Below are 26,820 nucleotides of genomic sequence, written 5' to 3'. Positions count from 1 at the left end.
GCCCTTGGGTGCAGAAAACAAAACTAAATCAGCACGATGTGTTTAGTCCCACAAATGGCAGCAGGTTTACCCAGCCAGCAGTGAAACACAGCGCACGATAATGAGAACAAATCTGCGGGGGTGGTGGTGGTGGGGAGATGGGGTGGAAAGAGGGAGGTTTATTCTCCAGGGTTTTTTTGTAATCTTCACTCACCATATTTAGTAGGCTTGTGACTTGCCCTTGCTAGCTCATGGAGAATTCCCCCAAGTGTTTACTCCCACAGCCTAGCAAATGCCTCAATACACATCATGGAAAAAATACAATCGACATCTTCACTCCCACTAGAGAAGGAATTCCGACTTGCCCGGCACAGACCGGGAGTATAAGCCTCTGAGAGAGACAAATGCTGCTTCATTAGCTCCCCTCAGATGTGGTTTACTCCTCAAATGACCTGGTCAGGGCTGCACCACCTCCCTCCTTTCCTTCACCTAAGGAACCCCTGACCTTTGGTCAGGGCAGTGGGGACAGGAATGTGGGTCCTTTAACCCTTTCCTCCAACATCCGCCAGCTGCTCTCCATGCAGTTCACAAAGCTGATGGTCTCGGGATTTCCAGGGATCCAAAGATGCTGTGAAGGCAGGAGCAGAGCTCTGCAAAATGGCTTTCTTCCTGCTGTACCTAGAGAAGAGTAGGATTTGATGGAGAGCCACGGCTACCTCGTACAGAACATGGAAACAAAATGGGGATCACTGAAAGCAGAGATCACAGATCACAGATTGCCCAGGATTGCTTTGGAACCTCTTTTTCTACAAAACTTTAATAGAGGAAAAAACAGTAAATAGGGCCTTTGGACTTCGTCAGTGTGTTCCCGAACTGCCCACATGACATGGACACACAGGAAATCATTTTAATTTATCAGATGAAGAATCTCCTAAAACTGCAATGAACATGAAGTAGAGGAGAGCTGGAGAGAGGAGCTGAAATGAGAATGTTCAGTGCTTCTGATGACTTGGCATTTCTGACCAGGAATTTCTTTGTCCATATTGACAAATTTTGGGAATTCCTGCTGAGGGAAGTGGTGGAATCTCCATCCCTAGAAGTGTTCAAAAAAACTTGTAGATGTGGCACTTGGGGACATAGTTTAGTGGTGGGTTTGGTAGTGCTGGGTTACTGGTTGGACTCAATGATCTCGGAGGTCTTTTCCAACCTCACCAATTCCATATTTTTACAAATGGGGCATGGTGTGAATGCAGCACCCAGCCAGCTCTCCTCTCCTGCTGCTCTCCCCTGGTCTGGTCCCATCATACCCCAGCACAGGAGACAGCAGGAAGATGATGCTGACTTATTTGCACTGGAGAGGTCTCGGAGATTGTGCAGGGAGCAATCACGGAGGTGCAGGGACACCGAAAAGGCAGCGAAATTCAACAGCACGTGTGCAAGTCCATGGTGCTTAATTTGCCCACTCAGTGAGGATGATCAGCCATGGAGCACTGGCATGTGGTGTCAGCGTAGCTGTGCCGGAGGTTCAGGTGCTCACATGCTCTTGGTAGAGCAAAAGGAACACCTTAGGGTAACTCCAAGCACTCTTGTGCTAAAGGAATATGATCTTTACCTGTTTTCCCAGTGGCTAAAACCCATCAATAGCATGATACCACCTGTCTCTGCCCGGGTAGAATCTGTGGTATGGTGGCTAGCGAGGGATGTGGGGTCAGGCTGGAAACACGTGGTCTATAACCCCTCACATGGTACTACACTCCTAATCTCTCCTTTGCACACTAAAATCACAGGAACTACCCCCATTACCGCGATTTTTCCTCCAGCTCTTATTTTTCGACGCACATCCTTTCCTTCTTCATGAGGAGAAAGCACCTCTCAGGGCACGCTGAGCTACTGCAGTATTTACCCAAAATACAATACAAATACAATACCAACATCTAATTAAAGGAGAGGGGGCTTGGCAAAAGAATATTAAAGCTTTTCAAGACTCCTGAAATCCTTTGTGTGGAACAGCTTTGGGAAATGGGGCCTGCTGCCACCCTCCCCCTCTTGGGAGTGTTCCCCAGGGCAGTGCCCAGGCAGCAGCTGCTGCTGCTCTGGGGGAGTCAGCCCAGCCTGACACACAAATAAATACCACAGGAAGAAATGCTTTCTTCCAACAAAGACCTGGGGAAGAACCCCTGGGCAGGAGGAGAGGAGGGGAGCGTACATCCTGCACCTGAGGAGCTTTGGGGTAGCGGGGGAAGCTTGGTCTGAAATAGAGGAGTGAGGAAAGGCAGGAATGGTTACAGCTGCAACCAGGTATGATGCAGATGTCATGCAAAACAGACATAACTGCATAAAGATAAAGCTCCACTTTCAACAGCCCCTTTAACCTTTGTATTTTAGCCTAAAATAAAGGACAGACTTAAAGCACAGAAGGATTTAATACCTGTAGGTACGAGGGTGACAGATTCACATGAAAACCAGTGCGAGTGCTTAGGGTGGAAAAGGGATTTTGTTTGCTCAGCTCTGGCGCTCCTCACCCACAGGTGACAGAGGCTGGAAAATGTGTTCTACACAGGATTGTGTGCGCAGAAAGAGCAGGTGGCAGAAGGAACCCCCACCCAGTGCCGATTCTGAGTTGCTCAAGTCTAAGAAATTGTGTCCCTGGTTGCATGAACAACTTCTGCAAAGTCTTCATTTGCATTTTAATGGAACGCTTTCTAGGAAGGTGGTGCTTGGACTCTGTTGCAATATAAAATGAAGAGGTAATTAAAAACATGCTGGAGTGAAAAGGCATTTTGTTTTCATTAATCAGGTTTATTCAGAGTCTTTTCAAAATTAAAGGTATTTAGGGTATGTGGGAGGAAACGGGGGGAGGAAAACACATGACAGAACATCCGTTTATTTAAATTACAGATTAAAAAGTGGAAACACACTTTTTGTGAGGGGACGTCCTAGGGATTAAAAGCACCTTACAGAAATGGATTTCAATGAAGAGTAGGCATAAAAGCCAAGTCTAAGATTTCAACAGCAGGTCTACCTACTTGAAAGCCAGAGATGAAGGAAATACATAGGATGAGGGAAAGGAAACCACGGAGGAAATTTTTAAACCTTCGGCACGCAATTATCCAAGCAATTACTGTGATTGCCACACCTAAGTCAGTTAACTATGCAAATGGCCAACCCCGTTGGTCAGACACGTATTTCCCCAATTTCGGGCACAATCACAGCACGCAGATGTTGATAAACAGTTTGCAAACGTTTTATCTGCTGGACCAGCTCCTGTTTTCACAATCCAGCGACCGCACAGCATCGAGAGCGATCCCCCGCTCACCGCAGCCATCGTGCGATCGCGCCGACTTCCCCCACGCTCCAGACCTATCCTGCCCTGTTAAGCTCCGTCCTTTGAAATATAGGGCAGTTTCTGTCAGATCCTTCAGCGCGACAGTCAAAAGGGCAAAGCCCTGCCCTTTGTTGCAGCGGGAGGTTTTCCATCGCGGAGCTGACTCTGATCCCCATCCGCTGTGATCTCCATCCTTCCCCGACCACCGGCCTCGTTCTCCGGCCATTACGGGTCAGGGGGCTCCGAACTGCACTTATTTTACATTATTTCAATTCAGGGAATTGTGTGAAATACATCTCAGTGCGTACAAGAGGGGAAAAGTGATTTTTTTTTTTTTTTTTCTCCCGGCAAGGTCCGGAGGAGGCTGCGGCACTGCCCCGCTCCAATACCCACCATCCTCCATCCCGCCGTGGGGCTTAGGGGACGCGCCCCGCTGAGGGCGCACAGCCGCCCCTCCCGGCACCAGGCGCACCTGCCGGGGGCAGGAAAACACCCGTGGAGGCGGAGAGAGGTCCGGAGCAGGAGCAGGACCGGAGTTAGGATAGGGACGGGGACCAGCACAGGGAGCGCTGCCGGGGTCCCGCCGCCGCCCCCGCCTCAGCGCAGCCCCCGCGCTGTCCCGGCGTGCCCCGCGCGCCGCGCGCCCCCGCCCTCCTTCACTTCCGGTGTCCGGCAGTGGCAGCGCCGCCGGCGGCGCCCCCGCTCCCCGGGCGCAAGGGGAGGGGGGCGCGGCAAAGGGGCGTGGCCGGCGGAGGGGAACCGCCCAATCACCGCGCGCCGCTGGGGGAGAGTGGGCGGGGCCAGCGCCGGCACGCGCCGCGCGGCACCGCCCCCCGCCCCCCCCCCGCCCGCCGCGGGCTCGCGCCCCGCGCGCCCGAGGGAGCGTCGGGAGCGCGCCCGGGCGCCCCCCCCCTTCCCCCCCTCCGCCGGGTTCTCCCCCCCCCCCCCCCTCCTCCGCCCTCCGCCCCCCCTTCCCCTTCCCCTCCCCACCCGGGAGGAGAGGCACGGAGTGACCGACGGAGCCACCGCTCCGGCCGCTCCGACACCCCGCTCTCCTCCATGGGGCACAGGTAAGCGCGCCGCCCCCCGCCCCCCGGGGTGAGCGGGGGTCGCCATGGCCGCCCCCCCACCCCTCGAGGGGCGGCGGGGAGCCCCCCCCGCTGCTCCCGCACCTCCGCCCCCGGTGTTATCCCCGTTATTATCCCCCTTATTATCCCCGTTTTTATCCTTATCCCGGTTTTTATCCCCGTTTTTATCCCCGTTATTCCCCCCCTGCCCGCCCGCCGCGGGGGGAGCGCGGCCGGTCGCGCCCTGCCCGCCGAGGGGGGCACGGAGCCTTCTTTGGGACGCGATGTCCTATTTGGTGTGGGTGGATGGCTTAACTTGGTAAGTGCCGGGTTTAACCCCCCTCCCCCGGCCCTCCCCTCCCCTCGCTCCTCCGCCCGCCCCCCCCCCTCCCCGTAACCTCCAAAAGGGGAATTTTCCAGCTGGTAATTTCTGCTGCGTCAACACCCAGCTCAAGGGAGAGGAGAAGAGACAAGGGGGCATTTTAACAGCAGCTCCACTTGCGGATAGCCAGCCTCAATCCCGGCTCCAGCATTAAAACCCTTTCCGCCCCCTAAAAACCAGCATCCGTGCAAGTTGGACCAAGAGTTTGTCAGGAGTGTGGTTCAAAACTGCTTGGAAAAAGGGATGAGGTAATAATACTGGTGAAGCATGTTGTATTTCTCTCTTTCTGCCTGTCTCTCTTTCTCTTTCTCCCTCTCCTCTCCTTTTTTTTTTTTTTTTTTTTTTTTTTTTTTTTTAAAGCCAGGCCTGTTTTGGGTTATTGTCTCCCCCTAAAGCCAGACATAGATCGCCTGGCCTTGCCTCCATTTTAATTGCAGGCTGAAATGGGGGAAGTGACCCTCTTTAAAAAAAAGAAATACAAAAAAACCCAACAAGCAAACAAACAAAAAAAACCTTGAAAAAATAATGCTGTTCCTTTGGGGGGGGCATAGGTGGTTTTTGATAAGGCTATAACAAGTGCAAAAGTGGCTGGAAATGTTCTCTGTCATGCTGGGAAACTAGTGAGGTGTCCTCCCCCCTCCCCAGAAAAAAGTGCTGGTAGAATTTGGTGGAGGGGAGGAGAGGTGCTGGGAAAAGCAGGGGTTGTGCTGTTGGATTGCCTTTGTGTCTCTGTAAATAGACATGTCAGTTCCCAAAGTAATACAAGTAGTGTCTGATAACTCAATCCCAGATGACAAATAGAGAATGGAGCAGATTTTCAGGACTGTAATAGTGGGAGGATTTCTCTTTTGAAACGGAGAGGAAAAAAACGTTGGTACCTCCTGAGGAGGTTCTTCCCCGGCACGTTATTGTGAACTGGAGCATTCGGATGGAATCCGGAGACATAAACCCATATTTATTTATTTTTACACCTGACCGGGGAAAGATAAACAAAGGAGAGTTTAACAGCTCTTTAATGAATTCCTCATGCTTTTTATTTTGCAATCCCAATGATTCATTTGGCAAGCCTTACAGGACGGGATTATTATCAGCATTGTTTAAAGCCGTGCTAATTAGGAGATGTGTTTAGCAAACAGTGGCATTGTAGACACCTGTACCAAAGTTCTTGCGTGCATTTTAATTGCATCACTGGTATAATTTTTAGCATTTAGTCTCTGTCATAGAGATGCAGGTCTCAGTTTGTGGACTCAATCAAGTATTTATTGAGTGTGGGTTCTCTGTGTGCACAGATCAGCCCTGCTACTAATGCATTTTTCTCAAAAAACACAGGGAGTGTTTTTTCACTTTTTATTTTCCTGTGGGGATGATAAGAAAAGGCAGTGATACCCAAGAAGAGTGAGAAAAACATAATTTTGGAAGAAGAAGCTTTCTGTGACTGGATAGCTCTCTCACTTTAATCAATACCTCACTTTTATGCCTTTATAGTCTCTTTTAATTGGAATTGGAATTTGACTTTCCCCTTCTAAACTCTCTGTCAAGTTTTATATTTTGAAATCCTTAGTGATGGAAAAAATGGGTGGAGTGTATTATTAGTCACAATATTTTCAACATGCGGTGAGGAATTACAGCTTTGAGGTGTTTTTTGGGAACCGACCGGGAACGGGCAGAGGAGCTGCCCCGTGGGCTGAAGGGAGAGCAACAGGACGGGATTCAGGGGCTCCCAAATGCACATTGCTGAAAAATATTCCGTGGTTTGGTGCATTCATGGGATAACTGTAACCGAAATAGAAAACGAATCTTTTGGTTTTGATGCAGTGTGTCCAGGAGGGGGAAACTCACTCACAGCGAAACTTCTCTCGCGGTTGTTTTCATAGACTGTGTGTTTGCCTGGGTGGAATTGAGACAATTTCAGTCTGGTACCAAAAACGGGGCATTCTAGTAACTCTCACGTTAGGTGTGTATGCCTGTGCTTAAAATGCTGCTCCATTCTGGAGTGTGTAGGACTCAGCCTTTGAAAACATGACCTGTACTCAGGGTTCTTGGAGACTGGAGAAAATGGGCCACTTTCTCCCCGTGGTCTTTGTTTTCTGGGACAGTTGTACAACAGTGGATATGTTCTTCGCAAGAGGATTTTTTTTTTTTTTAATTTTAATATCTGGAAGTGCTTAGAGGAAAACCAGTTTAGCAGCTCCCCCCTCCCCAGCAGTCCTCTGTCAAAATGAAAAATACCTCATGTTTGGAAGATCTGTTAATTGCCTGCTTTTCCTCTGCTGATGTGTTGTGTTGCTGTGAGGTTGAGCATATTCTTTTTGTCTTTGCTATCCACTCGGGTGGATTTTTTTTTTTAAGATCCGTGTTTTTGAAGTTTCTAAGCAAAGTTTCCTGTCCTCCCAGCAGCAGTGCAGAGCAGGCTGACACCCAATCCAAACTGCCACTGCCTGCTTTCAGGGCAGAATTATTTCATAAACAGCTCAACCTTTCCCAGGACATTTTTCCCTTCGTGTTGCCGGTTTTACTGGCTGCTCCAGAGCACTCTGTAACGCTTTCCAGACTCCCCCTAAATTGGTAAATAGCATTCACAGGGGTTTTCCATGCTCCTGTGTGCTTAGTTTAATGGGCAAACAGAAGGGCAGGGAGAGGGCTTAGTTTAAGTCTTTGAAGAGCTACCTGCAGTTGTAATGGTTATCCCACATGTCCGTTATAGTTCCCAGGAGGCAGCAATCTGTGTCCATTCCTGGCTGGGAGCATTACCCTGGAAAATTCTGACACTTTACACAGAGAGATTAATTCCGTTTTTTGATATTTCGCTCCTGGCTTGTGTTTGGCTCGAATATTTTGAAGTGTGGGGCTCACCTGTGTTTTGTGTGTGTGGTATTTGAAACTTGAAGTGTGTTAATAGTGAAAGCAAGCAAGGTTGTGCACAGAGGGGTCACGTTAGGAGAGAGCACGAGGAGCAACTGCGGCTGCGAGGCAGAGGCAGGAATTTGGTCTGCGGGAAGTCCTGCAATCCTAATCCATCCCTAAAGCATCTCTGTGGGAGTTTTTATGATATTTGGGCAAGCACAATAACAGTCAGGGCTCCAGTGTTAAAATTTGTTGTTTCGAAACTTCACTTTATTCCCTTCCTGAGGACTTTTTGTATGTTTGTGTTTGCAGCCCCCTTAAATACATCCTTCAGTAGTTGGGTTTCTCAGTTTGCTCTGGATCTTCAGTCCTTTAGGGAGGATGAGAAATAAAAGCCTGTATCACTTCGTGCAGGGCTTCTTTCCATGAGATGCAGGAGGGAAGAATCTCAACTTCCCTAAACAGTTCAGTAGTTTTCTGGTTTGTGCTGCCTTGGTGTATTTGGATGCACAAGGATGCCCAGTTTAGGGGGAAAGCTGCTCTTTGGGACTCAGTGCCCATCCTCCAGCTGTGGATTGAACGTGCTGGTGTGTAACTTCTTGTTACCCACCTCCCGTTCTGTGAAACAGGAGTTCACTCGTCTCTCCCAAACATTTTGTGTTATATTGATGAAAAATTGTGTTAGAAGTGCTTATTCTTCATAAAGGCAAACCCGTGTGAAGTCCTGGCTGAATTCCCTCCGGGATGTGGTGGAGTCCAGAGGCTCATGGGTGGGGTTTGCTGTCCCTTACCAAGTCAGCTGTGGTGCAGTTATTTTCTGAACAGTTGCTTTAACTTTCTTTCATAGCCATGTATTTAAGAAACATCAGGCTGCTGCTGAGATGTTGGTTTGGAATAGCTTCTGAGCGCTCCAGAGGCAGGGTGAGATCCTTGACAGCCATTCTAATGAGATGGAAATGTGTCCCACTTGGCAGTGTTCAGTTGTGCATAGGTAAGGATGTCCCTGGCACAGGAGGGGAGAGGTGGCTTTGCTGAAATGTAACAGGTAGATGTGAGTTTGTGCTGAAACTCGCCTTTCTGCCTTGATCTTTGGGGATATGGCTGGCTTTTATTCCAGACCAGACAGTGATGATCTTGTCCTGTTGCTTACTTGACTCATGTGTGCACCTGGGATGAAAAAGACCCAGCGAATGTTGGAAGCTGCCCTGTGTTTGCTTTATAGTAACTCTGAGTTGGCATCTCCTGTAGTGGAAAGAGGCACCAAGGTGTCAAAAAAAATTCTACAAACATATCTATGAGCTTTGTGTGTGGATTAAAATACACTTGTTAATGAAAATGTCAGTGTGTACCAGGACCTCACCTGCCCAAGAACCTTACTTAGAAAAGGGTTTTGTATATTAAGGAATATATTTATAACCTCTGTATACTGAAATACCTCGTTATCTTTCCTAATTGTTTCCTTGTCATATGTTGACCAGACTGCTTATTCTATCCAAGGGAGTTTGCTTCCTGGTATTTCTCACCCCGTGGAGAAGAGCTCTGCAGAAAGCTGTTATTTCAGGGGTTTGGCTCGCTCTCTTTGAGGAAAGGGTTAAACAAAATTTGCACCTTTTGCACTGATACAGCATCAGAGGAAATACCTTCCTGACTAGTGCTCAGATCATGCCCTGAAACAGAAGAATCAATGGTCTGTATTGGATTTTAGGTGCTTAAAATACCCAAACCCAACTGGTTAAGTGCTGATAAACGAAGTAGTCAGTGCCCAGTTGCTCCTAACAGTCCTGCTACTATAAGGTCGGAGAATGAGGTGGTGGCTAAATATAAAATGAGCTTTTTGACTTCCTTCTTGTTACCACTGTGTCCTTCTTGGCTTCACTCCACTTCTTTTTTTTTTTTTTTTTTTTTTTTTAATAGTAGTTGATCAAATCTGGATTATGAGATTTGTGCTAAAAAGTAAACCAGGATCCTTACCCAAGGCATGGAAGGCTTGTACCACGAATTACACAAGCAGAATTAAGTTGTTCTCAGAGCCCCTCATATGTTATCTTTAGTTTTGCACTGGTTGATTCTTTTAGATTATTCATGACTCCTTGTGTGTCTTTTCTGTCTTTTAGGTGATCTTTCTCTTGGTTTATACCCCTGCATTACTTCTTTTTAAAAATCACCTCATGATTCTTCCTCCTTTGGCTCCCGCCCTTTTTACGTATTGAGTTTGGGAACTTTGGCAAAGATCCCCTAATTAAAAAGCCAAAAACCAGTGAGAAAGTTTGGGGGAAACCATTCTTCAGGGCAATTCCCAGTGTGATAAGTTTACAGTTCTCTAATCCTCTTTTTTTTTAAGGTAGTTTTTATGTTGTTTTTTGACTAATAGGTGCACAAGGGCAGAGTTTTTTGCTTAGATTTCTTTTTAAAGTAAAAGCTTTAAAGCTTTTAAAGTAAAAGTAAAAGCTTTTTAAAGTAAAAGCTTAAGATCTTGCAGGAGATCTTAGTGAGATCTAATGGCACTTGGACAAGTAAGTGTCATAAGAGCCACAGGCATTTGAATTTTTTCAGGTTGTTTTTTAATCTTCACTGCTGGAGTAGCAGATCTCTCTGTAGCTAAATTCTTATACTTTTTTGATGTCACCAGACTTCTCAAGCCTGGTACCCTGTACCAGTTCTGCCAAATTCTTGCTGTGTTCTGCATGGTCCATGACATGAGTAGTGTTGGATCTGTTCTTCTCCTGGTGCAACCAGATGAGAGAGAGAACAGAGATCAAAAACAGGGGAATGATTTGAGCAACGGTTACTGCACCATGATGGAGAGAGGATGGAGAGACAGGCAGATGGAGAGAGTTGGAAGTTACAGGGAAATGAATAAGGGAAATGCAGAGGAAATCCAAGTGCAGTGGAAATATTACTGCAAGCGAGCAGTTGGAACTGGGTGCACGCACCTGTGCCCTCTTGGAAAGGTGCATCCTGTCGTATTAGCAACTTGTTACCCACTGGAATATTGTATTTCAGGCTGCATAGCTTTTACAGGCATGGAAAGTAAAGCTTCTGTTAGTTACTTGTGTCTTCATTTTTGTGTTTGGGGTTTTTTTCCCAAGTTTTTTAATGTTTGCAAGAGGAGCAAAGTGCTTTCCTTGGTACCTTTGTGGATGCTGCTTGGTAGTTGAAATCTGTGGGTCATGCTGGCTTTTGAAGGTTGTGATTCAGTCGAGATGGATGGGAATAAAACTCAAATATCTTCCTTTTGTACAACATGGACACATGATTTTTCTGTAACCTTAGGCAAATACTTTGGTTTGGAGGGGAATCACTGTAACCAAGAGGTGAGATTAATTCTGACCCCATTTAAAGTGTGTGGGTGGCAGAGGTCACAGAAACATTAACTGAAACTTACATGTCAACTGAAACAATGTTGTTAATTTTTTTTTAAATCCTTTTATAAAGTGCAGGTTTTTTACAGTGACTTTTTCAAAGCACTCCTGACTGGAAGCATAGTCAGAAGTTGTTAATAGTCTTAATATTGGTATGTTAAACTCTTTCTTTACATTAACACAAGGGCCAAATAATTTTTCCTGCATTATTAATTATAGGAATATATTGGAATGCTTCTTGTTGAAATGGCAAACAGTGTTGTAAATGTGCAGTTATTTTAAATGTTGCTTGTAATTATGTGACACTGAAGGGCTTTACATTGAGTTAAAGTTTGGATTTTAATGTTTGCCTCCTATTCTTTCCATTTCCAAACACAGGACATCTGATGAACCTTTTGGAGCTTCTTACCAGAGACCGTTCTCCTCTTTTCATTGAAACATGCACTGTCCAGCTGTGAAACATTGCAAGGTTTATTTTTGCTGACAGGAAAGACTTTCAAGTATCGGTAAGTTCTCATCATTTAGAGATATTTTTGTCTTGTGGTATGGGAAAGAGAAAGAGGACCTGGAGATAACATTGTCATAAGGGCTGACAGTTCTTCATAAAACTTGACTTAACATTGGTAACAAGGGCTCATTTAGAAATCTTAGTTAACTGCAAAGTTGGAGAAATACCTCTGGCTGTCGTGCTCCTTCCTTGTGGCAGAGGTGTCTCCATCCATCACGGTCACTTGGTTCTCATCTGTTTGATCAGAAGAGGAAAACAGGTACAGAGCTCAAAGCAAGAAGAAAAGGTGCTGGGCTCAGCTTTGCCCTTTTTACCAGTCTGTTCCAGCTCTTTTTGTGCTCTGGGACAGGTGTAAGTGAGAGTTTTAGCAGTAACAGCCACAAGTTTAAGTAGAAACACGTACACTTTGTTACACTTTGCTACCAAAGTAATTTCCGTGTGTCTGGGCTGGTCTGGCTCCCTCACTTCACCACTTTGTTTTTTCTTAACTGCCCGAGTAACAGGACTAAAAAGAGCTCGCCAAAACAATTGCTATGGAGAAGCAATCAGAATTAGAGAAAGGCAAGACTTGGCAGTCCAGAATAGAAATTGAGAACAAAGTCACTGGTGTTTGCTTCAATTGGGTCATATTTGTTTTCAAGATTTTCAGTTCTGCTGTTGGCCATAAGAATGCTGCTTGGATTTTCCTTATTACTTCCTTTGTTTATTAGATATTTTATTTCACCTTCTATAATGGCATTAATTTGTGTTGGAGAAGCTTTCTTAATTTTTATCTTCTGATGTTTCCTTTCACAATCTGTTACTACAGAAGGTCAGTCTTGAAATCACCAGTATTGATTTATAGCTTATTTTCATCAAGAGAGCTAATCTGTGTATTGAAGATGTTTGAAATGCAGAGATCAAAAAAGACTTTTTCATGGCTAACAATATAAAGCTTTGAATAAAATGGACTCAGAAGTGTGAGTTGTAAGTTAAATGTTTGCCAGTGTGGTGTATATGCTATTCTGAAGAAAATAAACTCTGTTTTATATTAGAAAAATAGGTGCTCAAGATGATAGTTTTAGTGGATGTGTCCTCACAGACAAAAGCCTTGGTGTAGGTGAACTATTCCTACTCCTTGTACCTTGTAACCATAAACACTCAGGTTTTCTTTGAGAAGCCTATCTGCAAATGTGTCTTACTATACCTAAATATCTGTATTTTACACAAAACTTTGAAAATCTTGGGATTGTTTGGTCTCTTAACCCAGAATGGTGTCAGTCACTAGAAACTGGCAACTAAACATTTCAAGAGGAAATTCTCCTGAGTGTTCCACTGCAAATTTCTTTCAGGAGCTGTACTGGTAGCTTTTAAACCTCAGTATTTTATAGGTCAGATAAGGTGAGTCTCTTTAAAGAGAGTCATTAAAGTGAGAATGTTTTGAAAAAGCTCCCAAACAGGAAACCCTGTTGTTCAAGGGTCTGATTGAAGTTTAGTAGCTAAAATTAGAGTTTTTGTTCCCGTACCTTTAAGAAGTAACTCTTGTTTACATTATTGCAAAGTGGTAGCCAGGCTTTAATTACTTTCAATGTATTGATGTGCTTGGAGTTGACTTTTTTGGAATTCGTTAACTCCTAAGTAAGGATATCATAACTGTGAGTTTGGAGGGAAAGGACTTCAAAACATCTCGCTGTTGTTCAGTCATCTTGTAGTTTACTGCTAATAGTTTCTTCTGGTTTTGTTTTTGTCATAGTTCTGTCTTTCTCCTACAAGAGTTCACACCAGTGCTGTCAGAAGGTCACGGAACAGGGCACTACCTGTGCTGCTCTGGGGCTGTTGATGTCCTCAGCTGTTGTAGGAGAAACACTAGACCTGGAACCCAGTTTGTTACTGGTAAGAAGTAATTGTCTTGGATTTTATTTGTTTATTTATTCAATATTACAGTTTACATGTCTAACAAAATCAGCAAAAATCACTTGTTACTTTTAAGAACAATATAGCAAAATATGCGTATCTGGTCTTTTCTTTTTCCTGCCCTATTATTTTTAACTTTACAATTTCTAAATTTCTAATTCTAATTACCTTCCTCCCAAAATACAGAGGACAGCAATTTTCACTTACTTCTTATTTTCAGTCCTGCTTTTCTCTTGAAATTCTTCATGTGCTGTCAGAGCTAATGAAGGTTAATAAATGGATTTTTCTATGAAATGCTGTGTTTTGATTGCACTTTTATGTTGTCCAGCTCCTTCACATTGGTTGACCCATAACTTCAGGGAGATGGTTTGACAAATCAAAGGCCACAGCCATGTCTCTGGTTTAAAGTTCCGGAGTAGAGAGTGAAATGTGTAATGATGACTCCCTGCTATTTTAAGTTTTGCTGTTGAAGTTAGATTTTGCTTGTGATTCATGTCTGGAGCATGGAAACAAAGCTTTAATGGTATGATGAAATGCTGGAAGTGTGTAGTGTTCAACCCTGCTGTTTGAACTTTGCTCATGGACTTTCTGGATTGTATCTGCTACAGAGATTCTAAACAAAGATTGTTTTAACACTGTCAGTGATGGGGCACCGTTGGCTTGAAGTTGGAGAAGTTTTAGTGAATCCTGATCAGATTGATGGTAACAAATTTATGTAGGGACGTGAGGTTCTTTTTGCCCTGCAATCAATGACAATTCAGTGGGCCTATCGAATTTGGTAATAAAAATTTAATTAGTATTTTTCTTTAAGTTTACTGAAAATCATTTGCCTCCCAAACCCTTGCCCCTTCTGTACTTCTATAGTACTTCTCAAACTGAATGATGAAACTTTTATTTTCTTCCTGTGATTCCCAGCCCATGAGGCTGAACATGCACTGTTGGACTGCAATTAAACGTTCCCATCCCCAGTCATCAGGGAGAAGTGGTACGTGTTGCTTGCATGAAACCCTGAGCTCTGAGTAGCCCCTCTGGCTCAAGGGTCTGGTTTGGTCTGTTTACAAACGTCTGCTTTTCTCCTCGAGTTCAGAGTTGTGGTTGAAATGACCAACTTAAAACAACGGATGATTGGTTTCGGGAATCAGAATAGGGTAAAAGAGTTTCTCTTCTGGCAACTGTTCATTTTTGTAAGCTGTTACTTATATCTATTTTGGACAAAACTGAGCATATGAATATAATTTGGTGTTCTCGTATCAAGAAATTAAAACTCTTTTAGAGTTGTGTGCTGCTGTTCCTCAAAGAGACTTGTGAGAAAACACTGCACTTGTGAAGATTTGTGCTTGTAAAGCTCCTGAGCAGTGTCTTTGCAGGGAGTTACCATCCATGAATATCCTGAGTCTTCTTTTTCTCTCCTTTACTGTCCTTTTCAGTTCCCAAGGGGTTTTGTTCTCCCTTCTTTTCAGCACGGGGCAGATGGAGAGTAGGAATCCTGTGCATTTCTGTTGTCTTTAATTGGATAAAAGTGAAACTTGCATACACACTGTGTCTTGTTGTGCAAGGAAGCATTTCAAGCCCAATCTCACCTTACAGAGCTCCTTTGCACAGGAATTCAAAAAATGTTGGAATGTCTTGGGAGTGGAAACATGGACAGGACTCAGGGGAAGCAGAGAAGTGGGGTGTGTTTGTTGGGTTTTTGTGTAATAAAGCATTAGAGTGAATTGGAGTTCTTCCTTAATCTGTTTTTACTTTTCTCTGAAGGGAGAGGGGGGAGGAAACAACACATTTTTGGTTAAATTCCAGTTGGCATGTTTTCTCTAGGGAGCAGAGTGGTGGAAGAGTGCACTAGTGTGCATTTTGGTGCTCTTTAACTTGGGTCCTTGGTATTAAGTGTAGAAACGCGCTGAGAAAATTGAAACAAAGTGCCATGTAGTTTAAATCTTCAGTTGCCTTTCATTCTGAGAGAAGAAAAAGTAAACAACCCACCAAATAAATCCTAACAACAGCAAATCCCCCCCCCAAAACCTCCAGGCCGTTTTTTTCCCTGTTTTCTTTCTGAGGGAAGGAAGTTTATTTTTGTCCCCACTGTTTTCCCAGGGGACTGCCCTGTAGAGGATTTTGTGTGCAATTCATTTCTTATCTGTGACTTTTTGTCAAAATTTAAGCAATGCACTGAGATTTAGGTGCAACAAATTTGTGCCCCCTAATTTTAGTGATGTTAAGATTGTGGTTAGGAGACTCATTCCTGGGGTGTGCACTGAGAAGTTTGCCAATAAATAAATATTTGTGTAACTCTTCTTGAAACCTTTCCAGTGGGAAGTGAAGTGTGATTTAGACGCTTACTGTGCCTTCAGGTGCTATTTTCATGTTTAAATAACTGTATTGACAGTGCTAAGTAAACCACTTCCATGGGTTCACCCTAGCTGGGGTTAAAGATTGTATAAATTATTAATACTTACTTCAAGACCAGGTTTTTTTTTTTGATATGAAAAATAAAAGCAGGCCCGTAGCTTGACAGAAGCTTGCATGAAAGTGACTCTTAAATCTGCTTGCTTTGTGTTCTTTTTGCTGTTATGTGCAATAGTTTGGTTTGGGACATTTTTTTTTTTTTTTAGTTGTTTTTGGAAAAGTAATAGACTTGAATTACTGTACTGCCTGTGAACTGGCTTATGAAGAAAGCATGATCTGCTACAATTTTATTTTGTGGAAAATCTTCAGATGAGCTTTCATGGTTCGTTGGCTTCCTGGAAAGCTGTGTTGTGGCCATGTGGCCTAAAGAATTCTAGTAGATGCTCAACTTTGAAAACCTTCATGTACTAAAAACACCTGAGATAAACCAAAAAATACATCATTAATCTTTGAGGTCTGTTTCTAAGAAATCTCCACAGTTTATTCCATCTTCACTGAGCTTCTACAGAAGTTTGAAGGGTACAGCTTTTCAGAAGAAATGTTTCTACAACACTTTTTAAGTGGAAATAAGTATCCTTACCAGGGGAAGGTAAAAAAAAAAAAAGAAAAACCATCAACAAGCCACAAAACAGCATGTAAAATTGGAACACAAGAGCACAGGGTTTTAAAGCTTCCTGAATTTTTAACTACTAGCAAATTGCCTTAAATTTAACTTGGATTAATTCCCTAGTGATCCTTGACATTAAACGGATGTTCTGGTTTGACATGGGTAGACAGAAAACTAATTAATTCCTCTGAATTTGAGGCGTATTTAATTTTCTCCCCCAAAGACCTCTCGTTTAAAAGGTACAATGCTGTGACAGATGTTGGATGTGGAGCGACGTGTGTGAGGGAGCAGACCTTGTGACAGGGGAAGATCAAGACATCTACAGTAATAATTCCTGGTTTGGAAACTGTTACATTTTATTGATTCCACTGAACACGGGAGTATCCACTTCACTGCTCACTTGCAAGTGCTATAATGTGCCCACTTCAGTGGCCAGTAAGGAGTCTTGCATAGATTTTTGTGTCTTTGTGTTTAGTAAAAATTCCCTGATATCTTTTCTCTGACCTTATCTTCTATTTCCTGAAGAGATGAGCAAGTGCTCCGTCCATCCAATCCATCCAATCCATCCATCCATCCATCCATCCATCCATCCAAATTAGTCAATGCCTGACCCTCAAACTGCTCCAGTCTAAACCAAAAGTAGCAAGAGATGTATTTTAAATTCTGTATTTCTGCCACAGGCAGTTTAAAAAAGGACAAGATGTATCTGAAATGGACTTTTATCAGTGGGGGGGGAACCCGACCTGCTGAACTAAACTGAATAAATGTATGAGATAGCAGAGCAATAGTCTTGAGGAATTAATGTAATTTCCAGTTGAAGAACATTTCCAGTTGAGGAAGGAAAAATGTTGTGCCATAAATTCACAAGGGCGAGTAGAGACATTGACAAATACTGTGATGCTAATCTGTACAAAATTGAGGAAGAGAAAATTATCCTTGCAGGAGATTTCCTGCCCCTCCTCCCCACAGTTCCAGGGAGTTGGTGTCTTGGAATATGGATTTTAATATCCATGAAGGAACAGTAAAAGGAAATGCCATATCTAAAACATTCAGATCCTTTCCTCATTGTGGGCTCTGAGGTTTTCTTACATCTTCCCCTGAATTGTGTGGATATGGCAGCTGTTGGAGACACGAGTGGTGATGGACAACTCACTTTATCCTATGTGGCAATTCCTATTTCCTGAGGGGACTAAGCTGACTCTTCAACTCCTAAAAGTAGATGCAGTAGTGGTTTCTGGAATAAAGACAAAACTGAACTGTCACTCTGCCTTAAGAGGTGGTTCTTTCCAACATGGAGATGTTGGGAAGTGCTGGCAGTCGCCTCCAGAGCCTGGATTAGAGAGATGCTGTGCTGGCTGGTACCATCACAAGCTTTTCAGGCCAAACACCTGAAAATTTATTTATTTATTTTCCCATACTCCCTAACCTTGATTCTTGGCTTGATTTTCATTGATATGTTTTATTTGAGACAGAGATGGTGTCTGGGTAGGAATTTGGTTTGAGGTCTCTGGGCAGATTTCTGTGGTAAATAGGAGTGTGCAACTGCACTGGTATTGACCTCTTCTAGTTCAATTAAAAAAAAAAAGATTGGCTTCTCTGTGCATTCTGTGCTTAATTCTGCAGAAAAGCTGCACAGCTTTGAAGTGGATGAACACAGTTCAGCCTGTTTGTGTTGCAGGGAGATGGTCCTTCCTCTCTCGAGGGAAGCAAACATTTCTCAATGATCAGGGACCAGCTGGCCTTGCAAATTAGGATTTCCGGGGCTGCAGAGAGGCAGCTCCATCCTTGCAGAACTGGAGGAGCTTGAAGCAGTCTTGCATAACTTGAACTTTTGAATCATCAGGTGGCTCTCTAGGAGAAGGTCCCACCTCACGGATGTTCTGTGGGCTGGGAGGTGCTTTTCTAGCCATGAGTGTTCGCTAAACTGCAGCTATTTTGCTCCTGCCGATGATAATAATAGCACAGGGTAGGGGAAGGGGGCAGGGTGCTTGTGGATCTGTGTTCCACAGCCCAGGAAACAGACTTGCTTGTGCCAAGTAAACTTCCTTAATCACGGCTGTGCTGCCCACTGCTGTGAGCCAGTTTGAGCAGATGGGACTGCATTTGTGTGTGAACTCCGTGGATGTTAGAAAGGTGCTCCAGGCTGGAAACAGCCTCCTTAATGCCAGTGCTAACATTGAACCATGTGTGCTTCAAGGCTGTAAGACCTCAGAGATTTTGTTTTTATAAGTAACAACCAGTAGCCTAAATCCAGGCTTCTAATGTGTGTGTCTGCACATAATAACGTTTGGAACTGGGTCCAATTTTACAGTTGTGTGTTGACATGTGGACCCTCATATCAATTCTACAGTTGGGATTTTTTATATAGGAACAAATTTTAAGCTTTTGAGTGAAAGGAGTAAGATATTCTTCACCTTGGTGCTCTTAATTAGTTGGACCATTAAACCACTGTTACATGGTAAATAAATCTTGATAGTAAGTTCCAATAAAAGTGGTATAACCTAGAGAAAATGGCAGAATTGAATGCAGAAGGATTTGTAAAGCTCTGGCATCAAAGGCAAATATGGAATTGCGAAGATAGTAACTGGAAAAAATTCCATCTGAAAATCCTGGCACTGCTGATTACTGTCAACATTTAGGATCTTGTTTTCTGTTTTGGAATGTAAGAGGAGGATAATCTGGAGCATAACTTACAGGATAACTTGCTGCTGGCACTAACTGGCCTTTTATTTTGGTTAATACTGCCAAATTCTATGAAAAGTGATCAAAAGCCCTGTGAATTTTTCTCAGCTTTATGTTGGTTGTAAGGATCCTTTTTTAGGTGATCATGAGAATTTCTCTACTCAGTATCTGAGGGTTGCTGTGGGGTAAACTTGGAGATGTAAAGCAAAGGAAATAACATGTTTATTGCAAAGTATTGCTTGTAAGTAGTAACAGTCAAATAACATTAATTTCATAGTTGTGATCTATTGCCACTTTAGTTTGGGTGGGGACTTAAAACCTTGTGATCTGTGGTCTTGGATTTGCTTGTTGCTCTTCTGACTTTTAAACCATGTTTATAGCCCCTCCATGGCAGTATAACAAGGGAAATGCTGGGTTCAATCAGCTCTTGCTGTTCGAGGATTTCCGCTCTTCTGTGTGCTACACACGATGCTTGTTCCCTCGAGGAAAACATGTTACAGTGTGCCCCTCAGTAGTCTGTGGGCATCTGAACATGATTTCGAGTGTAGCATCTCTTTCAAAACCAAACTCCAACAAATTCACAGTAAAAACTGACAGCTGTTGTTCTCCGCTTACTTCAGATGGGTTTTCTTACAAGTCTGTAGTAACTTCAAGAAACGTTTCTCTGGGATGTTATGAGCCACTGGAGGATTGGCTTCAAATCTAGTCCTTTTTAACATAAATGATTTGAAGTCTGGGCAAAGTAAGGTGCTTTTTTGTAATGAATGTGGAGGATTGTAGGCAGTAGCTGTATTTGTGGCACTCTTCCCAGATGAACCTGTTGCTTCTTTTGGTACAACCTGGGGTTTGTCTCAGTCTTGTCTTGGATTTTGTAATCCTGTCATTTCCTTCCCCCTGCAGGACTTGTGGAAGAGGAAGCATAAAGATCTCCAAATGAATAACCGAAAGGAAGATATGGAGATTGCTTCCCACTACCGTCACCTGCTGCGGGAGCTGAACGAGCAGAGGCAGCACGGGATCCTCTGCGACGTCTGCATCATCGTGGAGGGCAAGATCTTCAAGGCTCACAAAAACGTTCTCCTGGGGAGTAGCCGCTACTTCAAAACCCTCTACTGCCAGGTGCAGAAAACCTCTGACCAGGCCACAGTCACCCACCTGGACATCGTCACCGCCCAGGGCTTTAAGGCAATCATTGACTTCATGTATTCCGCACACCTGGCGCTGACCAGCAGGAACGTCATCGAGGTGATGTCGGCTGCCAGCTACCTGCAGATGACAGACATCGTGCAGGCCTGTCACAACTTCATCAAAGCAGCTCTGGACATAAGCATCAAGTCTGATGCCTCGGAGGACCTCGTCGATTATGAGCTGGGAGCCCCTTCCAGCAGCAGCACGGACGCTCTGATTTCGGCAGTCGTGGCTGGCAGGAGTATATCCCCCTGGTTAGCTCGGAGAACGAGCCCAGCAAACTCCTCTGGGGACTCAGCCATTGCCAGCTGCCACGAGGGAGGGAGTAGTTATGGGAAAGAGGATCAAGAACCAAAACCAGACAGCCACGAAGACATTTCATCCCAGTCTCTCTGGGCTAGTGACATGGGCTATGGGTCTTTGCGTATCAAAGAGGAGCAGGTCTCACCGTCCCATTACGGAGGGGGTGAGCTGCATCCTGCCAAGGATAGTGCAATACAGAGTGGGTTCTCAGAGCAAGGAGTGGGGGATGGCTGGCAGCCCACAGGCCGCAGGAAGAACAGGAAAAACAAAGAAACTGTGAGACATATTACGCAGCAAGTGGAGGATGACAGCAGGGCAAATTCTCCTGTGCTGTCCCTTTTACCTGCCTCAGGATGGCCGTACAGCAGTCGAGACCCAAGTAAGTCATTCTTACAGTTTTTGGGGATGAAACTGAAAACGTTGAGTTAATTAGATCTATTTATGGGATGATCTTATCAGCCTCTGAAATAGGAGCTTGCCAGAAATAGAAAAATGTAGAAACCTGTGTTGCCAGCAATTCAGAAGCACCAAGCACTGTGTGGTTCAGTCAGGAGCCTCAATGGAGGCTGGTTCTCCTGTGAAAGTGGTAGTTTTGTTTTGGCCTTGAACAACCTAAATCACCCCAAAACCACCACTCTAATTGTTGGAATTAATGAGAAAAGGTTAAAGGAACTTATTTGAGCAGGTGTGCACATTGATGTCAAGGTTGAAGAATTTTCCTTGCGCTGTCTATTGATGCTGTAATTACACCACGCACACAGGTGTAATTTAGTCTTACCGATACCATCTTCAGAATTTCCTGATATTCAGGTGTCACTTTCTCTTGGGTAAGAAAACCACCACAGCTTGTTGCTGCTTATGGCAGGATAAGTGTTTAGTAACTCTCGAGAACAACATGTTTTTCTGAGGCACTACTATGGCTTCAAGTGTATTTTGATGTGTGACTACTTGTGGTCTGAGACGAGTGGCTGCGTTTAAAGTGTGTAGCCAGCGAGAAAATTGTTTTCTTGACTTCCCATGAATCTTCAGTAGTTATTTTTTTGTCTCAAGATAACTGTCCCATTTGATTCATTAATCAGTGGCAATAAATAGATTCAGGAATGCTTCTGAACTAGGAGTTTTGGATTTTTTTCTAAGGACTTTAAGGAAGTGTGTTAGTAAACTGTCTCAGGCTGACTTCAAGAACTTAGTCTGTGCTGTGAATTAGCCTGTGTTTCATTGCATACCAGAATCCAAGTCATCCAGGAGAAGGGTGTGTGAGATTATAGACTTTTATGTTGCCAAATTTGGATGAAGAAACAATACAAAGAAAGTCTTAAAAGTCTTTATGGGCTGAAAAAACAGGCTGAAGTTGCTCACATACTGGAGCTTAAATGTGGTTTTCATTGAAGAGTAACTCTGCAAATGTCTTGAGATTTATTATGTTTTATGGTTATCTGCTGCAGCAAGCTTGCATGTAATTATTCTAATTAGCTGATGATACAATCTAAACAACGTCAGTTAGAAGAAAAATGCGAGATATTTTATGATAACAGTGATTTATGAGGAATCTCATTTTTACGATGCATGTATTTTATCCTTGTTTTGAGTGAAGACTCAGCATGGATTGCCTGGTCTCTGTTCTCATGCAACTATTTTTCATTTTCCGTGGCATCCCATAAAAACAGCTTGATCACTTGTACTGTCTGAGGGGTGTGGGTTTGGACAGGTATCTGGAGTGAACCAGACATGTTGGAGTGGCTGCAGAAACAGAGCTGCAGCTCTGAGCCTCTTGGAAAGCTGGGTATAGATTGAGTGTCTTTACTGAAAACAGTGCAGAATAGAAGAGATTGTATTACTGGAAGCTGAATGAAACTTAGATTATTTAATTCCTAATTGTTAAGGAATTAAATTGCAGTGCCTGTTTGCAGATGAGAGGAAGGTGGCTCGAGGGGTTGACTCAGCACAGTGCTGAGACAGCACGTCAGCAGGCACATCAAATTATTTGTTCCAAATCTTGTCTGAAATGCAGTTTCCAATAAAGGAGGTGGTTCCAATGGTGGGAAAAGGGCAGCTGAGTGGTGGTGGCTGGGGGGAAGAGTTTCAATATTCCAGTAGTGCTGGTAAAAGAAAAGGAAAAAAATAATGGCAACACTTCTTGCTGTCCAAACTGAACAGGCTCAGAGGCTGCCTGTGCTGGCAGAGAGCAGCGTGTCCATGAGGAAAAAGGGAGGGTGTGTGGAGACTGAGCTGCTCCTGGATTCCCCATATTGGCCATCTGGAGAGGTGAATGCATGTGGAATTCTCCTTTCTGCCCTGCTGGCAAGGGAGGTTCCTCTGCATTGTGGGGTCTGAAATTGTGGGGTAGGTGCCTGTGGGCTTAACAGCCAGGATTGTCTCTGCAAGCCCTGCGTGTGTCTTAGGTCAAGTTGGTGTCCTTGGGGATTTTTTTGGTATGATTTCAAAGGATTTGAGATCCATACATGTTCAGTTTTAGTTAACCATGGACACCTTGTCCATAGGCAGCCTCTTGTGTGGTAAACCTGTGGTTTGGGGGAAATCAGATGGGCACTCAGGTGAGGCTGCTGCTCTTTCACTGTGAAGTAAAAGCAACCCTGTTACCCCAAAAACATCCCTTTCTGGGGCCCTGCAAGCAGCAGGATCTTCTGGTCTTGCATGGGTATTTCCTATATCCAGCAGATGGGAGATATTTTCCTGCAAACTTCTCCATCTCCTGAGCTACAGGGTTGTGCTTAGGTTGGGTTTTGATACCCCAGGTTTTTCCCTCTCCTGTTAGAACTCAGCAGTGCTGTCGGGGTGTTGCAGACTTGACTCGTAAGTGTGAACAATAATTGATTTTTCTTGTGTGCAATTGGATAATGACACAGTGCAGACACTTGTAACAAGTATTTGGGTTGTGTTTAAATTTCAGCTTGAAGTTGTCTTTGATTTAGTCATGTCAGGTTTCATTTCTTAAAAGAGACTTCATAGTCTAGGGCTCTCTTTTACCTCATTTATTTAGAAGTGTCCCTGTCAGCAATGTTCACAGCTAAGATGGAAAGCTGCTCACTTACGGAGGAAATGGGTGTTGAATTTTCTTTCAGAAGTAACTGAGAGGAAAGAAAGTTACCTAGAACTCTTTGTTCTTTGGGGCTCGTTCACTTTTCTGATCTAATCAGTTATTCTAAGATGCTGCTTGCTAAGGCTGAAAGCTCTTGTTGGGATCACTGGGGTGCTGTTTACAAATACCTCTATACTGCTGGGCTAACGTGCCCTCTGGAAATGCAAAAGCTGATTTAGGAGAATACTTCTTCAAAGTTCAGTCTTCCTCCTGAAATTGTGCAAGATATTCTTTTGGTCGTGGTTGCAAGCAGCACTGCATTTCAGCAGCATTTTGGAAGGGGAATCTTGTAAGTAACTATTGTGTCACCCTTTGAATTCAGTGTTTATTTGGGGCAGGATATTCACAGGTGAAAAATATGCTTCCTACTCCTTTATTATATAGGGTTACTTAATTCCTGTTATATTACAAAGAAGCACATTGCAATCACTGAAACTTTGCTTTTGGAACAACTCAGCTCATTCACACTCAGCAGTGGTGCTGCTTTCAGTGGGAAAAACATTCTTATCAGTACAGGCAGGTGTATTAAAGTGTCCCAAATATTTAAGTAGACTATTTAAATACAAATCAATGACATCTCAAAAAAAGGCACAGGTTTTATTTAAATTGAAAGGGTAAGAAAATTCTTTGTGAACAGTTGATTTCCCATATGCTGGTGGGGTACTGTTGAGAGTCTTTGAATTTGACAGCATTGGAGATTAAAATAAAAAGGAATGTCTGGAGTAATCTTATTAATGGTAATCGAACATAATGGAAATAGCAAGAGATTGTTAATGTCTGCCATGAAGATTGTCTTTTTCATCCAAGAAGGAATAATCAAATAGGATTTGCAAAAGAATACAAATGAAAAACTGAGGTGCTGGATTGAGACTGTGATTCAGCTCTCAGTTTCCCAGGGTGGTGTCAGTCAAGCACAAAGCTTGATGAGCACCATCTTTTCATGCTAGTTCCTATTTATTAATTTGGACTGTCTGTTTAGCATCAAACACATTAGATTTTCTCTTTCTCATCCTGTTTGGGTTGTTCAGGATGTCAGTCTGTCATTCCTTGTAGGAAACATTCATATATATGTTTTCCTCACCAAGCCACATTAACTTGAAGCAGCAGTTCTCCAAAGTAAACTGAAGGATGGGCTTTTATAAATAATAACTTTCTTCATAACTGAGCCAAGAAGAATTTCCTCCATGGACTTGCCAAAAGAACAGGTCTGCCTTTTATTTTATCTCTTTTTCTTGAATTTCATAGGTTTTCTAAAGAAACGTATTGCTGTTTGTTAGTTTTTGTATCAAAGATGCTTATGAAATTCAGAAGCAGTCGTGTGCCTTGAACATCTTTATTTGCCTTAGGTTCCTGTTCCTTTAACCTTGCTGGATAAAATTTTTACAGGATTACACATCCTGAATGCATGGACTACAGGATCAGGTGGTGTTTGAAAGGCTCTTGCCAAAGAGGATGGATATCTTCACTGTTAAGCCAGCAAAGTGTTGCTGGCTTTGCCTCTTCACATAATGGAAAACTCTGCCACTTGAAGGGTGTCTTTTGAAGGATTTATTGACGGCTTTATTAATGTGTTAGTTCAAGCATAGTAGTTATGATTCAGGAATTTATTTCCAAGGAAATACTCCCACACATCTTCTGAGTGTTTGCACCCAAAAGCTGCAAGTGAATTTCTGTGTGCCAATTGACTGTGAAATGAAGCTAATTATTTTAAAAACAGAGCAGCCCTTTTTAAAGGTGCTACAGTTTGGGAACTCCTTCCTTTCCTTTAATACATGTAGTGGAATTTCTGTGTTCTGTTAAGAAGAGCTTCAGAACTTGATTAAGCCCAGAGTGGTGACCTCCATGGGAAGGGCAGGCAGGACTTCACTGTATCCTTCTGACTTTGCAGAGTTCACAGTTCCTTTAACATTTTCCCCATCAAAATCTTTAATTATGCACAAGTTTCCTCCCTCCCGGTGAGGAGACGTTCAAGTAGCTCGTTTTCCAATGACACACATGTGATTGCAGTGGCTGCTGCAGGGAGCTGCTGGCTCCCTGGGAAGCCTGGAGACAGCTGGTGTCGTCAGCCTTTTCCCATCCCTTTTTCTGTCTTGGTTTCCAGAGCAAATTCTGATTACAGGAGCTGTTGGGGAGCACAGATGCTGAACAGTTGGATCACATAGTGAGCTTACATTGCAAAAGGCTTCAGAGACAGGCAAGAAAGAGCTCTTTCCAGATGAACTCAACTAATTTTCTGCAGGTGAAGTCTCTGGACCTGAGTGCAGGCAGGTGAATTTGTGGATTGCCTTATTACAGGACAGTTTTATTCTTGAAAAAAAGTTGTTTTTTCTCAGCAAGCTACTGGGCTTCCTATAACTCTGTCCCATTGTCAATGCAAATCTTCAAATCTTCACTTGATTCATGTTTTCAAGTCATTATTAAATAAGTAATTCCCCTGAACATTCTCCTGTTTCCATTGTGGCATTTGGCAAGCATATTAGTCCAACTAGAGGAATCCAGATTTTGCAAAATGAGAAAAGGAGGGAAAGATGAGTGAGGTGTTGGTACTCAGGATTCAGGTGTTTAAGGAACTCCTAAAGATTTTTGCTCTGTTCTACAAGACAAAAATGAAGGTATTGAAGGAGGTGCTGAGAGAAGTTTTGGAAGCATGTAGTGTTGAAATAATCCACCCAGAAAAATCACTGGGACAGAATACAGGAAGTTACTCTTCCTTTAAATGGACTTTGCTTTGAAGAAAGGGAGTCTCCAGTCCATCTGCTGTGGTCTGAGTCCTGGTTGCAGTGGGAAAACTTCAGGTGTATAATGGTTTGTTACAGCCATGACTGAAAACTAGGCTGGCTAAAATTTCAGTTGTCAGATGAATGTCTGATGTCCTAAAAACCAACACAGGCTCAATTTTTAATACTTTCCTACTGTCAGTTTGTTACTTAGACTTCTTTTATACCTCACTTTGGAAAGATCACTTTTTAAGCAGGATAGATATTTTGGATCAAAACAGCTTATTGGAAAGGTGTTGGAGTATTTTTTGAGGGTAGGTAATAGTAAACTACATATTGCCTGCCACTTGGAAAATTAAGTTCATTACTGCATTTTCCCACCTTCTTTTACAGCCATGACGATGCAGTTATGGTGCAAGGTATTAAAACCTTCTTTGCTACAATTGAGGGGGTTTTGCTG

General features: G+C 43.5%; 2 protein-coding genes across 21 annotated transcripts in view; one reads left to right on the top strand and one right to left on the bottom strand.

Annotated features, from left to right (window-relative positions):
- Positions 1-26,820, bottom strand: part of TPD52L2 (TPD52 like 2) — a 97,125-nt gene that overhangs the window by 34,677 nt on the left and 35,628 nt on the right. The gene's annotated exons all lie outside the window — the stretch shown is intronic.
- The window catches only part of ZBTB46 (zinc finger and BTB domain containing 46), a 48,819-nt gene continuing 26,279 nt past the window's right edge, over positions 4,281-26,820 (top strand). Inside the window, exons 1-5 of one of the 6 annotated variants that reach the window (XM_069034512.1) lie at positions 4,281-4,374; positions 4,821-5,001; positions 11,338-11,465; positions 13,200-13,339; positions 19,953-20,922. In XM_069034512.1, the coding sequence (XP_068890613.1) occupies positions 13,286-13,339; positions 19,953-20,922 (1,024 nt within the window). In that variant the 5' untranslated portion in view covers positions 4,281-4,374; positions 4,821-5,001; positions 11,338-11,465; positions 13,200-13,285. Of the gene's footprint in view, positions 4,375-4,414; positions 4,691-4,791; positions 5,002-11,337; positions 11,466-13,199; positions 13,340-19,952; positions 20,923-26,820 lie in introns of those variants that run through there. The other 5 variants (XM_069034511.1, XM_069034513.1, XM_069034516.1 and 2 more) reach the window with 5 other exon arrangements.

The sequence above is a fragment of the Aphelocoma coerulescens genome, chromosome 20 (genome assembly GCF_041296385.1).
Source record: "Aphelocoma coerulescens isolate FSJ_1873_10779 chromosome 20, UR_Acoe_1.0, whole genome shotgun sequence".
NCBI lineage: Eukaryota > Metazoa > Chordata > Aves > Passeriformes > Corvidae > Aphelocoma > Aphelocoma coerulescens.
This window is presented reverse-complemented; position numbering and strand designations above follow the sequence as displayed.